This window comes from Littorina saxatilis, unplaced genomic scaffold, assembly GCF_037325665.1.
Source record: "Littorina saxatilis isolate snail1 unplaced genomic scaffold, US_GU_Lsax_2.0 scaffold_641, whole genome shotgun sequence".
NCBI classification, from domain to species: domain Eukaryota; kingdom Metazoa; phylum Mollusca; class Gastropoda; order Littorinimorpha; family Littorinidae; genus Littorina; species Littorina saxatilis.
In genome coordinates, this window is record NW_027129619.1 from 30,970 (window position 1) to 50,644 (window position 19,675).

The 19,675-nt window shown below is 41.6% G+C and overlaps 2 protein-coding genes across 4 annotated transcripts in view; both read left to right on the plus strand.

Moving 5' to 3' along the window:
* The first annotated feature begins 451 nt into the window (after positions 1-451).
* Positions 452-1,792, plus strand: LOC138957855 (uncharacterized). Its single transcript, XM_070328901.1, has 2 exons — positions 452-476; positions 969-1,792. The coding sequence occupies exons 1-2, from the start codon at positions 452-454 to the stop codon at positions 1,790-1,792; spliced, it is 849 nt and encodes a 282-aa protein (XP_070185002.1).
* Positions 1,793-11,792: 10,000 nt separating this feature from the next.
* The window catches only part of LOC138957854 (uncharacterized), a 28,856-nt gene continuing 20,973 nt past the window's right edge, over positions 11,793-19,675 (plus strand). The window contains exons 1-2 of one of the 3 annotated variants that reach the window (XM_070328897.1): positions 11,793-12,092; positions 14,205-14,346. In XM_070328897.1, the coding sequence (XP_070184998.1) occupies positions 14,224-14,346 (123 nt within the window). In that variant the 5' untranslated portion in view covers positions 11,793-12,092; positions 14,205-14,223. The remainder of the gene's footprint in view (positions 12,093-14,204; positions 14,347-19,675) is intronic. The other 2 variants (XM_070328900.1, XM_070328898.1) reach the window with 2 other exon arrangements.

Consider the following 19,675-nt stretch of genomic DNA (forward strand, 5'->3'; position numbering starts at 1 on the left):
TTGCACGTGGGAGGTGAGAGATTTCCTTCTCGCGGGGATTGACGAAGCTGTACTGTCTTGGTGAAAAAAAATACAGTGCGTTCAGTTTCATTCTGTGAGTTCGACAGCTTGACTAAATGTAGTAATTTCGCCTTACGCGACTTGTTTACTTTTCTTTGTGAAATGCGTGACCTAACTTTGTGTAATACATGTGTTATCAATAAATCAATCCTGTTTATCAGTTACTACTGTTGGTTTATTCTGCAAATATGACACATGACCCACACACACCCTCATGCACAAGCACACACACAAAATCAGCTGTTAAGTGTAAGTACCATATTCTTTTTGCAGTTTTATTAATGCACATGACCAGTTTATTAAGTACCATCACACTTGCACCTAAACTTTAAAGGCACAGTCCTGCACGTGCAAATGTATCGGGTCACCTTCTGTCCAGACTGACTTCAACATGCTCAAGGACAGTCAACAGCCAGGTTGCTTCCTGGAAAGGCAGATTTTTGTTTAAATTATTTTTTTCTACTTTCTTATCATCCATTTTGCACTGACAACTGCTATACTGTTCAAAAAAAGAAACGCATAGTTGCTACTTGCCAAATTTGTTTTATTTTTCGAAAAAATTAACAGAAAATCCATCATTCGCAGCTGAACTCTCGGCGGAGACGGTCGCAAGTGTCGATGCTCTGATTTGCCGTGAGCTGTGTTCAATGACTGCTGTGCTTTGTGGCTAAGCCTTACCTGTGTTACAGGCCTCGTCGCAGGTGTTTGAATTTTGACAAGGGCTTTGGCCTTTGGCCCACCATAGCAGATTTTCTGGACAGAATTTTTCGTTTTCTTTCTTTGATTGTGGACACCTGTGTGGTGCAACCATGGCATCGCAAGTACTGCCAGTTTTTATAAAAAAACCAGTGCTATTCCAAATGGTGACAGTGATCGACCTAAATGCATTGATATTTGTGTCGCGGCAGAAAGGGTCTCTGGGCGCGAGACGGTTCTCGGTGCTCAAAACATCAAAGGTCTATGGAGAATCTACCCTGCCTCCACTGAGGCTCGTAACACTCTTTTGGTCAAGGGACTTTCCCTCAGAGGGGTCTCTCTGCAAGTCGCAGGCACTAACCCCTTCATCTTGCGCAACGAAACTGGAGAAGAGAAACCTTCGACGAAAGTCTGGGTGGACGACATTCCTATATCTGTGGCCGATTCTGAAATCGAAACTGCCCTTATCAGGGTTGGAGTAGAACTCCGATCAGCCATCAAACAAGAAAGGGCCAGAGACGCTGATGGAAAACTAACCCGGTTTCTCACGGGGAGAAGATTTGTATTCATTTCCACACCAAACACCCCACTAGAGAAAACACTCAAAGTCAGTTTCTTCACTGCCAAAGTGTATCACCGCGAACAAAACCAGAAAAAGACCGTGATCTGTTCAAAGTGTCTAGAGACGGGTCACCATGTCTCCTCGTGTCAGGGGGACGTGGTATGTAGATCATGCAAAAAACCGGGCCACAAGAGTGGCGACCCATGTTGTGATCTTGACGTCAACTCTGGCTCCGCTTCAGGAGACCAGCAGAAGCCAGAACAGCTGTCCGCGGCTGTGGGTAACAACAGCGAACAAAGCAGAAACTCAATGTCTCACACAACTGACCGCGGGCGTCTTGGAAACCGCGCTGGCACCCAGAGCAGAAGTCGCTCCTACACTCCCAAGCGGGACCGTTCTGGTAGCCCGCTAGGAACACCGACGAAGATGGCGAAGATGGCCTCTCACGATGAAGAAGGCCAGGAGAAAGGCTGACCGACCGACTAACTGACCGACTGACCCAACGACGATGGCCCGGCTTTGCCTTACGGACTTACGTACTATGGCTCTGCGATTTCACCAGTTGTTTTTTCGTATTTACACTATCTCACTCCAGCGATGGCAGATGGTGTCAAAGCGTTCTCCTTAAATGTTAGAGGACTCCGGAATACATCAAAACGCAAAAAGATATTTAGAATGTTAAAGGAAAAGAAATATGACATTGTATGTGTGCAAAAGTCGTACATAATGCCCGAAGATGCAGAGCAGTGGAAGAAAGAATGGGGTGGTGAGGTTGTGTACTGTGCTGGTACTCGTCATAGTAGAGGCCAGGTAATACTGGTGAGAAAACACTTTCCCCATGCATGGTCCACAGAAATCATTTCTGATAGAATTCTGATGGTAAAAGTTAACATTGGCACTAAAGAAATGGCTATCTTCAATGTGTACGCCCCGTGTAACTTAGCTGACACTAAACATTTTCTGACTTCTCTTTCAGATACAATTAGTGATTGTGATTGTGATCTTAAAGTAGTCTGCGGTGACTTTAACGCAGTGATAGACAATAAATTAGACATCATCGCAGGCGAAAATCACTCGCCAGCACTCGTTAAACTTTTCAACGACTTTGTTACTGAGTGCGAACTATGTGATGCGTGGCGGGTGCTAAACCCTCTATGCAAGGAATTCTCCTGGTCAAGAATCAGCAACGGCAAATTAACTGCAAGAAGACTCGACTACGTGTTTTTGAACGATGCTGCAATGGACAGTGTGTTGGAAACAGAGATTTACTCTGTTCCCTCCTCTGATCACAGGGGTGTGCTTGTGTCTTTAAAATGTTCCGAAGTGACCAGAGGTCCCGGCTTCTGGAAGTTCAACAACGCCTTGTTAAAGGACAGTGTATTCGTAGAAAGAATGAATAACCTTATTGACTCTTCCCTTCGCACAGACACACCAGAGAGTGCTGAGAACCGGTGGGAATTACTTAAGTTAGAGATAAGGGACGAAACTATTCAGTACAGCAAAAACCTGGCAGTTTTAAAGAAAAACAAGTATTTGCACTTACAAGATAAACTGGCACAGTGTGAATCATCACTTGCCAAACAACCGCTTGATGAAAATCTGCTTCGTAATCGCGAGGCACTGAAGTTTCAACTAGAAGTCTTTGAGCATGAACGCTTAAAAAGTGCCCAAGCACGATCTAGAATGAAATGGATTGATGAAGGGGAAAAAAATACAAAGTACTTTCTAAACCTTGAAAAATCTCGAGCCAGTGCAAAATTGTTTCCCAGCATCAAGCTTGATAATGGCGATGTATTAGTCGATCAGTTTGACATACTGCAGGCTCAAAAACACTACTTTGAAAACAAATATGCGTACAGTGACAATAGCATCAACATCGATAACGATACAGATTCTTTTTTGCAAAATTGTGAAACCCCTCGTCTGACAGAGGAGGAGAAGAAAGTTTGTGAAGGTGAAATAAGTGTTGAAGAGGCCTCTAGGGCGCTAAGTAAGTTAAATAACGGCTCATCTCCTGGCACTGACGGTCTTACAACTGAATTTCTGAAATTTTTCTAGGTCAAGTTAAAGGGCCTTGTTGTTCACTCCTATAATGCGTCGTTTCAAAACGGTCACTTGTCGCACTCACAAACGGCGGCTGTGTTAACCCTTATTCATAAAGGGAAAAACCTCCCGAAAGACAAACTCTCTAACTGGAGGCCAATTTCACTGACAAATGCAGATTACAAAGTGTTAGCAAAATGTTTAGCGAATCGACTATGTACTGTTATAGATAGCGTTGTACACGAGGACCAGTTGGGTTATATAAAAGGTCGGAACGTTAGTACTCATTTAAGAACAATTGATGATGTAATTGAATATTTCAGACTTAAAGAAAAACCTGGTGTACTATTAGCACTCGATTTTCAGGCTGCTTTTGACTCTATTTCCAAAAAAAATACATGCTTAGTGCCTTTAGAAGGCTAGGCTTCGGTCTAGACTTTGTTCAGTGGGTCCAAGTTCTTTTTGCTAATACAAGAAGTTGTATTGGCTATAACGGGTGGTTTTCCGAAGACTTTGAAGTGAATTCCGGGATTCGTCAGGGGTGTCCTTTCTCACCTCTGGCCTTCGTGATCGGTGTAGAACTTCTAGCGATTCGTTTTAGACAGAGTGTAGAGCTAAAAGGGCTAAACGTAGCAGACAACATATTAAAAGTATTGTTATATGCTGATGACATCACCATGTTTCTAAGAGACGAAGAAGACATTAACTGTGTTTTAGAAATACTGGAGCAATTTACTTTAATATCATGTCTTAAGTTAAACATGCACAAGTCCGAAATGATGTTGATTGGTTCCAAAAGAAATGAAAACATGGATGATTTTGGCTTTAAACGCGTAAACCAGATAAAAATCTTAGGAGTTTACTTCTCAAACGCTAAAAGCGCATCCGAAATTGAGATGAACTGGCAAGAAAAAATCGCTAAAGTTAAAAGAATAATTCTAAACTGGGAAAAACGAAATCTGGGTATTCTCGGAAAAATATGCGTAATTAAGAGCTTTTTGTTATCACAGTTTGTGTATGTGTTACAGTCCATCTGCTTGCCAGATAAGGTGCTGAAAGAAATCAACACTCTACTGTATAGGTTTTTGTGGAGGAAACGGGACTGTAATAAGAAAGCATTTGAAAAGGTGAAAAGGGTAGTAGTCAACAGTAACACAGACCAGGGCGGGGTAAATATGATAGATATCAAGGTGATGCAAGACTCATTCCTGTGTCAATGGTTTATTAAACTGTCGAGTAAGGATGTGAATGGCACGTGGACATGGATACCAAGAGGAACATTTCAATCTTTTGGAAGGAACTTAGCTTGTTTTAGTACTACTATAGGAACAAAAAAATTCAAAGGCTTTCATCAGATTAAGTCTGTTTTTTGGCAACGTGTTGCCTCGACATGGCTAGATTATAGTAAAACTCCATGGCATGGATCGTTAAAAATGACGTGTCTTTGGAATAATAGTGGTATAGTCTACCAGAATCAGGTTATTTATTATCAGAAATGGGCTCAGAAAGGGTTTACATATGTGAATGATGTGTTGCACAACAATACTATTATGCCATTTGAAATGGTAAATGAAATTTTAGGGCCCTCGCCAAATCTCTATCTGGAATACCTGGTCGTTAGAGCCGCTGTCTCCAGATACTTGAGAAACAACCCAGAGTTTGTGACATCTGATATTAACGAACAACACTATTCAGCCTTTAACGGTACGAACCATATGACTGCAAACCTAATTAGGCAATTTATTGTAAAGACGAAGTATTCCACTCCCTGTTCTGTTTTATTTTGGAAAAATACATTTAATTTTGACGTCAATGAAACATGCTGGTCTATAGCAAAAAACGCAACAAAAGAATCAAGACTACGAGAATTGCACTGGAAAATTGTTCACAACATCTATCCCACAAACATTCTTCTACAAAAAATGGGACTGTCCGACAGTGAATATTGTCCATACTGCACACACGAAAGAGACTACATCGAACATTTTTTCTATGATTGTAGTAAAGTTAAGCCTTTATGGAAACACGTCGAAAACACTATACTAGATAAAACTGGTGTACGTGTTAAACTTAACGCAAAATCTGTACTACTTGGGGTTGTTTGTGTTGAAAATGCAGGCAACGTATGTCTAGATATCATTAACCATTTAGTTCTTATTGCTAAAATGTGCATTAGCAAATTTAGATATGGTACTCCCGTAAATTTAACATTCATGCTTGAAAATGAAATGAAACTTCGTGTTTCATAATACCCTTTACACTATGCACTTTTTTCATAATTGCAAAATTTGAAAATAAAGACGTTGTCCACACCAAAAAAAAAACAAAACCAAAAAAAACAACAAGAAAATCCAATATTTAGATTATTTATTTGAAATTTGGTATGGACACAGTTGAATGCACACACAGTTAATTTGCATCTTCAAATCAATCAGTCAATCAATACGATTGGGTGCCGAGGCTGTCAAGTCAGTAGGGGGTGTGACTGCCTTGAGCAGCAACAACTGCCCGGCACCTTCTGGGCATGGACTGGATCAGATGCCGGATATCTTGCTGTGGGATGGTGTCCCACTCCTCCTGAAGTGCCTGCAATAGATCGCGGTGATTTGCCGGCGCTTCTTCTCGCCTGCGCACACGTCTGTCCAATTCATCCCAGAGGTGTTCTATCGGGTTCATGTCTGGCGACATGGATGGCCAGGGAAGCACCTGGACATGGTGGTCGGTGAGGAACTGGGTGGTGAGTCGTGCTGTGTGCGGGCGAGCGTTGTCCTGCTGGAATATGGCATCCTGGTCAGCCAGAAGAGGAAGGGCGTGTGGGCGCAGAATTTCCTCCACGTAGCGCTGGGCAGTTATGCGCACTTGGACGTGCACCAGGGTGCTCCTTCCAGCGGTATTGATCGCCCCCCACACCATGACGCCTCCACCACCATGAACGGGTGCCTCATCCACACAGTTGGGCGCGTAACGTTCGTTTACTCTCCGGTAGACCCTCCTCCGACCATCATGTCGCTGGAGCAGGAAGTAGGACTCGTCGCTGAACCACACGTGTCTCCAGTGATTCCGGACGGTCCAGCGAAGGTGCTGGTTGCCCCACTGCACTCGGTTCTGGCGATGGCGGCGGGTGAGGACAGCTCCTCTGTGAGGTCTGCGAGCTCTCAAACCAGCTTCATGCAGGCGGTTCCGCACGGTCTGGTCCGATAACCGGGGAGAGCCTGGACAGCAGATGAGGCCGACAGGAAACGATTCCGGAGGTGGCGGAGCCGTATGAAGCGGTCGTGAGCAGCAGTTGTCGCCCTTGGTCTTCCCGCTCGTGGCAAGTCAGCAACGGAGCCAGTGGCTTGAAACTTGACCCACAGTCTACTGATGGTGCTCTGGGACACGTGGAAGTGTGTGGCGATTGCACTTTGACTTTGGCCTGCTTGTAAACGACCCAATGCAATTTGGCGGTCTTCTCTGCTCAATCGGGCCATCTTTCGTCGCTGAATTGTCGTCTGATTTCTTTGTGGCGAACAATCCGCTTTTATGGGTTTTGGAAGACATGGTGAGAGCTCAATATTCCCCGAGTTTCACGAGATTACACTGAAGCATGACGAGTGGTCATGCCAAATGAGCAATTTTGACATTGTAGCCACTGATAACGCATGCGTCACGTGCAGAGCTCACTTGTGGCAATGGACGAAAGGTCGACGACCAGATAAACATTTTCTGCAGTTTGGTGGATATCCTTGTAGCCATATAAGTTATAACTAAATTAACCAAATATTACAAGCTATGCGTTTCTTTTTTTGAACAGTATAGGTAGTGGATCTTTTATATGTGTGTGCCCAAGCAGACATTTGGTCGTATTGTAAGCAACTCACCCAAAAACAAGAAAAGCAAATTTTTCCACAAGAATCGCATAAGTCCTGTGCGACAAAAAGAATGAGCTGTGTCAATGTCAGGTGGTCCTATGCCACAATAAGCTGGGTGGGGGTAGGGTGGTGAATGGTGTGAGTAATTATCTGTTTCAGGTGTTTCAATTCATGCTAAGTACACAGGTAATCCTATGCCACAACAAGCGGGGTGGGGGTAGGGTGGTGAGGGGTGGGAGTAATTAGCTGTGTCAGGTGTGTTATGCCAAGTACACAGGTAGTCCTATGCCACAACAAGCGGGGTGGGGGTAGGGTGGTGCGGGGTGGGAGTAATTAGCTGTGTCAGGTGTGTTATGCTTGAGTGCGACAAATTCAAAAGCAGCATTGTCAAGACGGTGTTCACCACCTTGAACACCAAAACCACATTAAACACCAAAGCAAAGTAAATTTGGCTTTCGTACTAATTGATTAAGTGACGCAACCTAATTGTCTTATTGCAGGATGAAAATTGCAGCTCATTACATGTTGTCCTGAAATAACTCTTTAGGGATGTTCAGCAGTATGGTACTGGCAGAGTAAACACCCCTTTTTTTGGTTTTTTTGTTTGCTTAACGCCCAGCCGACCACGAAGGGCCATATCAGCATTCACAAGTTAAACCTTAGTTCAGATTTTCCAACCCGGACTCCTTACTGCAGCATCAGTCTTCCACTGAACTCCTTATTCTGTCACCTGATGGTCTAAGCTTTACAATCCACCACATAATCTACAAGGATAATTCAGGGCAATCGCAGCTCTTGCAATGGAACACTTAGATGAAGCAATGTGTTCACTGTTGACATGTCTGTGGGGCTTGCATCATAATAATCACTGAAAGGTCGCACACTTTGGAAACAGACGGATGTGCTTGGTGAGAAGCTGATTGACCCTCGTAAAGGCCAGTCTTGGATCTGAAAGTGAAATAACAATGTCGATTCATTCATAAATAAACACCTCCCTTTTTGTTTAAACTGTTCATACAATACATGGAATATTATCCTGAATTCCTCAGATGTATTATATATAGAGTAAAAATTGCACTGTCACTTCAATTGCATATTTCATGTTCATACTTTTCTGTCTCATAAATACAAAGCTTGTAAATGTGAGTTGCTTCCCCAGCTTCTTTCCATCATTCACAGCAATGAATGTATAGTGAAAAGAAGGTATCCAATGAATTATGCAAACCTTTCAGGGTTAAAAAAATGTGGTATATATTTTGCAGAATTTGCATCATACTGACCAAGCATTACCTTCCTAGTATTTTTTTTCCATTGGGAACAGAAACCTGAACATATTTCAGATGTAACTGACAAGTTTCTTTGGCCAGTCAGACAGACTGGAGTTAGAAAAATGTGGTATATATTTTGCAGAAATTGCATTATAATAACCAAAAATTACCTCCCTGGTATTTTTTTTCAATGGGAACAGAAACCTAAACATGTTTCAGATGTAACTAACAAGTTTTTGTTCTCCAAGAGCTGCTCTATTAACAGAAATTAGTTAGCAATGACACCAAGTAGGTGAGACATGACTTCGAAATCATTTCTGAGCCATGGCCATATATCACCACTTATCTCCGTGGTTTGGTCTTAGTGAGCAAGTGTTCATTATTGTATTATTATTTTAGTTATTGAGAAATCACAGTGCGCTAAGAGATTTATAGAGCAAATCGAGAAATTTAATCATTGAACGAAGTATTATTATTATTACCCCCCCCCCCCCCCAACACAATCACACGTTGTAAATGAAACACACATTATGTCCCCTCTCTATCTATCGATCTATCTGCTTCCTTACCCCTCCCCCACACACACGTTGTGAATAAAGCAGACGCACTCCTTCTTTACCCCTCCCCCCCCATGCCCAAACCTCACACACACACACACACACACACACACGTTGTGAATGAATCACACACTTTGTGTCCCCTCTCCTTCTTCTTCTTTACCCTCCCCCCTCCCCCCCCCCACACACACCTACACTTACACGTTGTAGATAAAGCAGACATACTATTGTGAATGAAACACACATAATTATTATGTCCCCTCTCTTTCTCCTTCCTTACCCCCCCCCCCCACACACACACACACACACACAATCACACGTCGTGAATGAAGCACCCACTTTGTGTCCCCTCTCCTTCTTCTTCTTTACCCTCCCCCCTCCCCCCCCCCACACACACCTACACTTACACGTTGTAGATAAAGCAGACATACTATTGTGAATGAAACACACATAAATATTATGTCCCCTCTCTTTCTCCTTCTTTACCCTCCCCCCCCCCCACACACACACCTACACTTACACGTTGTACATAAAGCAGACACATTGTGTCCCCTCTCTTTCTCCTACTTTACCCCCCCCCCTCCACACACAAACACACACACACACACACTCACACGTTGTGAATATTGCAGACACATTGCATCCCCTCTTGTTCTCATTCCTTACCCCCCCTCCCCCTACATACACACACACACTCACACATTCACTCACCTACACACACACACACGTTGTGAATGAAACAGAAAAACACACATACACACACACACACACACACACACACAAACACATTCACTCACCTACACACACACACGTTGTGAATGAAACAGAAAAACGCACATACACACACACACACACACATTCACTCACCTACACACACACACACGTTGTGAATGAAACAGAAACACACACACACACACACACACACACACACACACACACACACACACACACACACACATACACACACATACACACACACACACATACACACATACACACATACACACACACACACACACACAGACAGAGCTACACTCACACTTTGTGAATGAAGCAGACACAATGTGTCCCTTATCTTTTTCCTTCCCTACCTCTCCACCCGCCCACACACATACACTCTCTCTCACACACACACACACACACACACACACACACACACACACATACACACACATACACACACATACACACACACACACACATATACACACATATACACACACACATACACACACCTACATACATACACACACACACACATACATACACATATACACATACATGCACACACACACACACACACACATACATACACACACACACACACACACACACACAAACACACACACACACACACACGCACGCATACGTCCAAGGCTGAAATTTTATTCCTCTGTAAGCAAGACATACGATGTTCAGCCATACCTTATAAGCATTACGAATATCAAGCATAGACATTTACTGAGTAACTTAAGGCTGGAGAACACACCTGAGGCCATAGTTCAAAGTGGTTAGGCAGTTTTAAAGGTTTGTTTTTATGTTAGTTCAGTGTTTTGTTTATCAGGAAAAAACAAAATGAATAGAGCTTGTCGCGCAAAATTTTGAGATAACGACTGAAGTTTGAGCATAGGTATGAGATTTGTTCACGCAAACCCTACTGAAGAATTTGTGATATTGTATTGTGAATATGTTAACAAAAAAACAATCGAATGATCACAAACTGAAGAAGAGAAATAGGGAAGCAAAATAGAACATCAAACATAGTGATTTTACAGGTGAATTTGGAAAAAAAACCTTGTGTGTCCATTTTTGAAGCCCATTTTGAAGCATGGAACACAGTCAAACATAAATTATAAGTGTTAAAGTGGTTACAGTGTTCAGAAATAGTGTTAAATAACAAGTTGAGTTATCCCTCTTCACCAATTTTAAAAGAAATACACCTCTTGTCGCGCTAAATTTTGAACTGTGATGCTTTTACTACCCCCACCCCCTACTTATTTTTCAGAAAAGAGTGCATATTATCTTCCAAATAGACAAGCGAGGTAGTCAGATGATCAAAACTTAAGAACAGAAATAGGGAAGCAAAATAGAACATGCAACATAGTGATTTAACTGGTGAATTCAGAAAAAAACCACTTTTTTACTCATTTTATAAGCTTAATTTAAAGCTTGGAAGACAGAAAAATATAAATTAAAAGTGCTAAAGTGGTTACATATGGCAATCCGTTTGTAAAGAAATTACGTTTTTTCCTGTTGATCTAAATAATGAATTATTTAACTAAATAATGCATTATATAGCTAAATAATGCATTTTTTTAGCTAAATAATTCATTATTTACACAAAAGTAAAAAGTGTGATTGTTGTAATTAAATAAATCTTTTATTTACTAAACAATTCATTATTTAATAAAAAAATCCATTATTTACTATATAATGCATTCTATATTATAGAATGCATTCTATATTATAGAATGCATTCTATATTATAGAATGCATTCTATATTATAGAATGCATTCTATATTATAGAATGCATTCTATATTATAGAATGCATTCTATAGTATACAATGCATTCTATAATATAGAATGCATTCTATAATATAGAATGCATTCTATATTATAGAATGCATTCAGAATGCATTCTATACTATAGAATGCATTCTATAATATAGAATGCATTCTATACTATAGAATGCATTCTATACTATAGAATGCATTCTATAATATAGAATGCATTCTATAATATAGAATGCATTCTATAACGTTACGAAACTACTACAGGACAGCTCCGCATGGCTCTGTCAGTAAAAGAGGGATTTTTGGCAAATATCTGTACAATTTCTTGTTGAAATCGGCTCCCGACACATTTCAAACAACTAATACATCTGAATTTACCTGTTAGATGCAAGAATAATGACAAAAGAAATTAATAATCATTTACATGTTTTTTTATCGAGTACCTTCGACTTCGTCTTCCAAACCTGGCCGCCATTTGTAACGGGTGGATTTCTCTTCACTTCAAGTTCAACTACAGTATAACCACTAAAGTGTATAAGGTAGGTGAACGTAATTCGGTCTTATTTCATCAGTATGTTGTTGAAGATCGATCACAGCTGTTTGTTTAGTCAACTGTCAGTATCTGTAGGAGAAGTTTGTGATAGGAATCTGACTCGCAGTACACGTCACGTGCTTGACGGCTTTTGGAGACTTTGGAGGTTGCTTCATCGGCAATGTTTATCTCACAAACTCCATACTGTCTTTACTGACTAGATCCAGACTCTAACCCCCTCTCGTCTAACCATTTGGACCCCGTATTCCACTCATGTAGTCGAATTCGTGATTACAAATTATGCTGTGACGCAGGAATGTGCTTCATTGCAAAAATAAAATTTGTTTATCCAAGGGACGTAACCACTGAATCGACCAACATCGCAAGTGCGTGGATGGGTGCTTGTCAGTGTTTGCGAGCATGTAACTAAGCCTAATAGTAATTAATAGAGTGTTTCGCTCACTGAAAGTCACGAAGTTGTGTGTTTGTGTGTGTACTACACGATCAAAACAAGCCTGAGAGTGAGAGTGAGAGTGAGAGAAACATTACGTTCACTGTCATTTAGTTCAGACTCAGAGTAGATTTCGGTCGGATTTCGATACCCCCCGGTCGGATTTAGGTTCCCACACCTACCTACAATGTTTACCGACGTGCGGCCCGACTAAACTACGCGCCAGCACGCGCTACCTTGAACCATAGCACTTATATACTTTATTTTTATATTTCTTGTTAGATCATCGTCATTCTTACATAGCCTAAATACAAAATTTCAAACTTCAATGATGAAAATTACCGAAGTTATGACGAGTTTAAGGAGAGCTTATGCACTACCCTCAAATCCGGATCCGACAAAATCCGGCAGTGACTAAAACTGCGCGCTACCAATTTTAAACTGTTATATCATTTATCTTTATGTTTCTAGTCATTCCATCGTCAGTTCTTATATGTGACCCTCCACAACGAAATGAGTCGCATGTCACCTCGCGCGATTCTGCGCTAGGCTTAATGTAATTCCGGGGAGTGTCTGGTAACAGTGTGAGGGTCACCTTAGTCACAGGCTTATAACTCAAACAGTTTTTGCTCTTTTCTAAAACGGTTTGCACCACTGGATAGAGCATAAAAAATTCTTTAGGAAAATGTAAAAATATGAAAATCATGCAAAGGTGACATGCGACTCATTTCGTGGTGGAGGGTCACATATTATACAAAATTTCAAACTTCAGTGATAAAATTTACGATAGCTAAGACGCGTAAAAGGAGAGCTATCCTAAGGCCGTGGCTCCATGTCCGACAATGTCGGATACGGAGTCATTCGTTCCAACACAGTCAGTCGGATGCGGAGCCAGTCATTCTACTTGAGAGTAGTGCATACTCTCTCCTAAAACTCGTCATAACTTCCGTAATTTTCATCATTGAAGTTTGAAATTTTGTATTATGTGAGAATGGACGATAAACTAACTAGAATGAAATATAAAAATAAAGTATAAGGGCTATGGTTCAAGGTAGCGCTTAGTCGGACCCCCGACAACTACTTTAATAACGGAAAGCAACGACACAGGCACCTATTTAAAACACGAATTGCGTACGGAAAACGTCGGTCTTACCAGACAAGACATATTTGCTAAACTTTACGGTTTAGAGCCTTGAGAATAAAACAATGATCTCAATCGGTCGGAATTAGATACCCTTACCCTATTTCTCTGTTATAATATATAATTTTCAAGCTTTGCTAGAGAATCACAATGCATCTTAAAATGTCTTATTGGTTGCTTGACATGTTAATTATGGTAAATATGTCATTTGTAATAGATAGTTAAACTTATCTTCTATTTCTTCTTGTTTGTTACCCCTCAATGGGCGAGGGCCGGATGAAAAAAAGCATGTATACATTGCTTATTCTGTTACCCTCGTGAAATAAATTTCAATTCAATTCAATTCTTTACAATAATAAGTGTTACTGTTGATCAAGAATTAAATTGGCAAACTCACTTGAGTAAAATGTGCAAATTAGTTTTTTCATTATGCCCACATAATGCCTCATGTAAACTTTGTTTCAACTGTTGTTAGAATTTTCATAAACACTTGTATTTCACTATTTGAACCACTTTTCTGCTTACAGTTACAACCATAGGGTAACAATGGACACAGGTGCAACAAACCTAGACGCAGATTTGATTATCGAGGCTGTGGCAACATGCGTGCGGCAGGTTTTGGAGTCTCCTGATAATGAAGAGTACCTTCAACTTCAAGCAGCCCCAGAAGTATGTGGTCAAAATAAAGAATGACTTTCTTTACCTAGCAATAGCATATTGATTTTATACATTGTATCTATGTAAGTCAACTCAATCAATCAATCAATCAAAATGAGGCTTATATCGCGCGTATTCCGTGGGTACAGTTCTAAGCGCAGGGATTTATTTATTTATTTTAGCTTGATCAAAAGTCATAGAATTATATCAAATCGTTTATCTTTTGCCCAGGATATTTTGCCATGGGGACAGGTTGACAATTGAAAAGAGGGACAAGCTGACCAGTGGTAACCAGGCCAACCCTCTCCTAGTTATCTATATTATAATACGCAGGGCAGCTAAATTCGGGTATGGAAACAGTACTGTCGTCTGGGATGCCGTTTTCAGTATCCTCAGCGTTGAAGAATTTGTAAAGAGAAGAAACGATAACAGCAGGAGAAATAAAAGTCGTGTGTGCATTTTGGGGCTTTTGGAAGGACGAGTTTGAATCCGTTCTTGCACATGCTTCAATGCGTGTAACATACAATCTTGCACACGTTTGCTTTAGTAGTGGCAAAGAAGGAAAGCGTGTGACATATTGTTTTTATACATTTTAACTAGCATGCATCTTAATTGAAGCGTGACAAAATCATTTTGTTACATTGACTGACTTCTCAGACTGTTTTATCCTTTCCCAATTATATGAAAATTTGATAGGCGTTTTATTGTTCACAGTACCAACTGTATATTTACCACTGGGTTACTTTTTGCTATTTGCTGATGTGTAAATCTGTTATTGTACGGTGCACACTATTTTCTCCAATTTATCGCATTTTGTTTTGTACGATGCCATCGAACATTTAACACGTTTTTGTTGTTGCTTATTCACAATTAATTCTGTATTCTTATAAAGAAGATAATCCAGTGCATAGCACGGGTATCACTAGTCTGCTTATAATTCAGCTGTGAACAATTGGAAGGAGGACAGCCAACCATAGCTGCTAGATCGTAATTCTTCTACTGTGCAGATAATGTTAAAAACTGTCCAGTCGCAGTTCTACGACTATGACACATTGATAGGCTACTATTTCACACTTGGAGGTTTTGTTCCACTCCCGTCCAAAATATGGAAGGTTAAAACTGAAATTTCAATTGACTTTGGGCGGAGTGCAATACCTGCTCATAAACGACAAGAGTCAAAAACTTGAAGAAGAACTTAGAACTCACAATCCCATCAATGTTAATTGTTATTGAAATTTAATCTCTGTCAATGGTTTTAGTATGACTGATAGCAGAAGCTGTTAGTGTTACATAAAGTCATACTAGATCGAAGTACAATGTTGATTGCTCAGTCACCGTCAGAACAGTGAGCACATAAATTTAGGATATATTTTCAGTGGCACAGCCCAGGTGTAAAACAGCAGTGTTTTGGTCAGAATTATGTATACATGTACTTGAAGAAATGCCTTTGTTCTGGCCGAAAATGGAATGTCTGGATTTGAACAATATTTTGGTGTAACTTCCCAGGTCCTTTACCACACATACCCCCCAAATGGCATTTTTTGATGGTATGAATAACTTAACAGTTGACAGGGTGACAAAAACTGAATGGTATGATTTCTTGCCTTTTTAAAAAAAAAATTAACTTGCTCTATTTCACAGCTAGATGATAGATCATCAGCTTGACTGTGTGTTACATTTAAATGGGTTGGCCCTGTTTGACAACTTCACAAGGCTCTAGTTTCTAAAAAAAAAAAAAAAAAATATTTGGTCTGGTGTAAAACTAAAATATGTGAAACTAGAATGAATACCCGCTTCGCCGGGTAGCCGGTTTCGCCAGGAAGAAGTACTTAGAACCGTACGCCGGCTTCGCCGGGTCCGAACTATGGACCCGCCAAGCTTAGGTCCCTCCCAGATTCGTGGAATGGGAACAGCACGAAAATGATTCAGTGGCCATAATGCCATTCCTGACCATATCGAGTCCCATCCTTGTCGACGAATGTAACCGTGTTAATCACCTTTGGAGGCGAACTCCACTCAAACAGGACTGAGCAAGTTATGGCTTCTCAAAGGAAGGCCAGTACATAAAATTACGTTAAAATTAATATTAAAAGTCCTACGGTTTTGAGCCATTAAGGACTTGAGTGTTTGTCCGCTTTCAAAAAGAGGAAAGAAAGAAACAAAAAATAAGGAGAGGAGGGCAGGGGGTGGGGTTGAGTTGATAATGCTCTGTGGAATTTGTTAAAATGAAAAGTAGTTAAGATGTTTCTTGGTAAGAATTATAAGTCTGTATTCTATATCTTGAATAACGGGCTTGTAATATTATTTTTTTTTATTTCAAATCGAGTTAAAAAGTGGAACCTTTCAGGATCACCAATAAAACCAAATAGATGAGCAAGTAAGAGGAACACGAACAATAAATCTCAAAACTTTTTACAAATAAAAGGATTAAGATGTAAGCCACGAAGGCCGTGGTAATAAAAACAATATGTACAGTTTGGCGACTAGTGGGCCTTGGGTGAGGATATGTTGTCTAGAAGGTAGTCGCTGGAATCAGGAGGGATGGCGGGAGCCACTCGACCTCAAACTGAAACACGCTGATGTGATAATCTGGGCTTAGTTATACCCACAGCCCCATGTCCGAGTCCCTGACCAGTCGGCACAGCAGCAAGCTGTGTGACCAGCCTAGAGAACTGCTACTGCGCAGATAATCCTGGGGACTCAGACCATGGAGCTGCATATGGTCATATAAGGTTTTAAAGGTAATTCTATTTGTAGCGCATGGAGCGAAAATGTGTTGAAATGAATAGGGTTCTCCACAATGGCAGGACTTGTTAAAGATATGGAAGCGGCAGCCGCCGGCACGGAGGCGTCTGAAGATAGTGAGGAGGTTTGTTGGGAGATCGGGGTGTAGATCGTTCATATCAATGGGTTGATAGGACAGAGATGTTACGTACTGACTTCGAATGAGTTTACGGATTTTACTGTAGAACTCGGTTACTGAGTAGCCGATGTTAGTGTTAGCTGGGCTAGATTCTGCCGCTTCTTTGGCAGCGACATCCGCCAGTTCATTTCCCCGGACCCCTACGTGAGATATAAAGAGGATTTCTCTTTGTAGCTCTGCCCGATTTGATGTGTTTCGATGCAGAGCTTGTAATGAAGAGCGCGAGTCAGAGCAGAAAACTACCGCACGCGGTGTGACTGGGAGGTCATTTATAAAAGTGCATGCCATGAGCAAGGCAAATAGCTCGGCTGAGAATATGGAGATGTCTTTATTAAGAGTATATTTCCTTGAGATTTTGAGATCTGGGATCACAAAGGCGCAGCCAACGCTGCCGTCTGCAAATTTGGATCCGTCAGTAAAGACTTTTAAATGCTCCGAGAATTTGTAGTTTAGGGTTTCTTTTGTAACAGTAGCTAGGTAGACGGGGTTATCTTTTTTGGTAGTATTATCTTCACTGTCGTATATGATAGTAGGGGTTTCCTCAAGCCAAGGCGGGTAGGAGGGCGGGGGGACCCTGGCCAGCTCACTGACCTTCACCCCGCTATCGGCTAGAATGCGGTTTACTGTGTCGGATAAGGGTAGCGTTTTGGCCAAGAGTTGAGTGCTATGTTTGGTGTTGGCCTCATAATTTTGGTGCTGAGGAAAAAAGTCAGTCAGGACCTCGCAGGCAGAGTTCTCTACCGCGTGGGCTCTGACAGCATACTGAGCTGAACGGAGTTTTATCTCATCCACAAGGGGCAGCCACCCACACTCGCTGTAGACTCGACTCTTACTCGCTTGTTGGGAGAGTCCCAGAGCTATTTTGAGCGCCCTGCACTCTATAATAGCCAGTTTTTTCATGAGCGCCGGGCGCGTCGCGAAATAAGCTTCGCACCCGTAAAGGAGGCGGGAGCGAATTAATGCCCGCACTACCTCTGTGACACACTTACGCCCTCTGGCCCAGGATTGGGACGCCAGGTAGCGTATGATATAAAGATCCTTGTTGGCCTTATTGATCAGATGTTCGATATGACTGGTCCAGTTAAGTCGGGTATCGATGATAACGCCGAGGAACTTAACTTCTGAGCTCGGTTTGATAATATCACAACCTATCTTTATACTGCAGTTCCTGTACAGTTGTCTACGGGAGACAACAAGAAAGACTGTTTTATTTGAGGCTAGTTGGAAGCCGTTGGTGTACATATATTGACAGAGGTTGTCGATTTTAGTTTGGTAAGAAGATAAGTCAACAGTGTTGGTAACTCTGTTATGGCGTGGTCTATTAGTGTCTATTAAGGCGAGGTCGTCCGCATACAGAAGTACACTGGCACCGTCAACCTTAACAGAAGTAATGTCATAGAGCATGATGCTGAATAAGTTTGGCGCGATGATACTGCCCTGGGGAACCCCCATGTCCAGCGCATGGGTTTCGGACACCGAAGAGCCCACCCGGACAGACATCTTGCGATTGCTGATGAAGTTTTTGATGAATTGGTACATGTGGCCAGAGACACCGATTCTGCCGAGTTTTAGGAGTAGACGAGCATGCCAGACGCTGTCGTACATAAAATTACACAAAAGCCGCCAGACCACATCACAAACAGAACTGAACAATGCACAGGTGTTGCTTACATAAGAGACACACACACTCACACACACACACAAAAACACAGAGAAGCCGTATCTATAGAGAGATAGATGACAGTGTATTTTTCGCGTGGCTATAAATTGATTCGACCTTTGCACTTTTACAGTGAGGATAATTTACGGGTCCAATTTACGTTCTGTACACTGCGTTGACCTTCTAAAAATAGGTAACAGTAACAGAACGCCGGGAATATCCGAAGACGCTCAGCGCAGTGGACAGCGCAGTGTAGTAACTTACAACTGAACGGGAAAGCCACACGAAGGAAGGGAGATAAACGCCAAACACTGGAGAAGATAAGGAAGAGTTACTTATAATGGTGAAATGAACACAAAAACAAAAATCTGTTCAGCGCTGCGCGCTGAGAGCACGTGTTGAAATATCTCATCGATGATATTGTGTCCGGGGTGTAGCTGAATACGGTGTCCAAATTTGAAAAAGATCCACCGAGAACTTTGGCGTTGTGATGTGGTGTAGCGGCTATGGTGTGTCGGTATGGGGGCCCGGGTAGCTGAGGTGGAACCAAAATAGCTGAGGTGGAACCAAAATCGGTTCAGCGCTGCGCGCTGAGAGCACGTGTTGAAATATCTCATCGATGAGGTTGTGTCCGGGGTCTCTCTGAATAAGCCCACCAAATTTGAAGCAGATCCATCGAGAACTTTGGGCGTGCATGGCGAATACACAAATACACAAACACACAGATACACAAACACACAGACAGACACAAGTCGTAT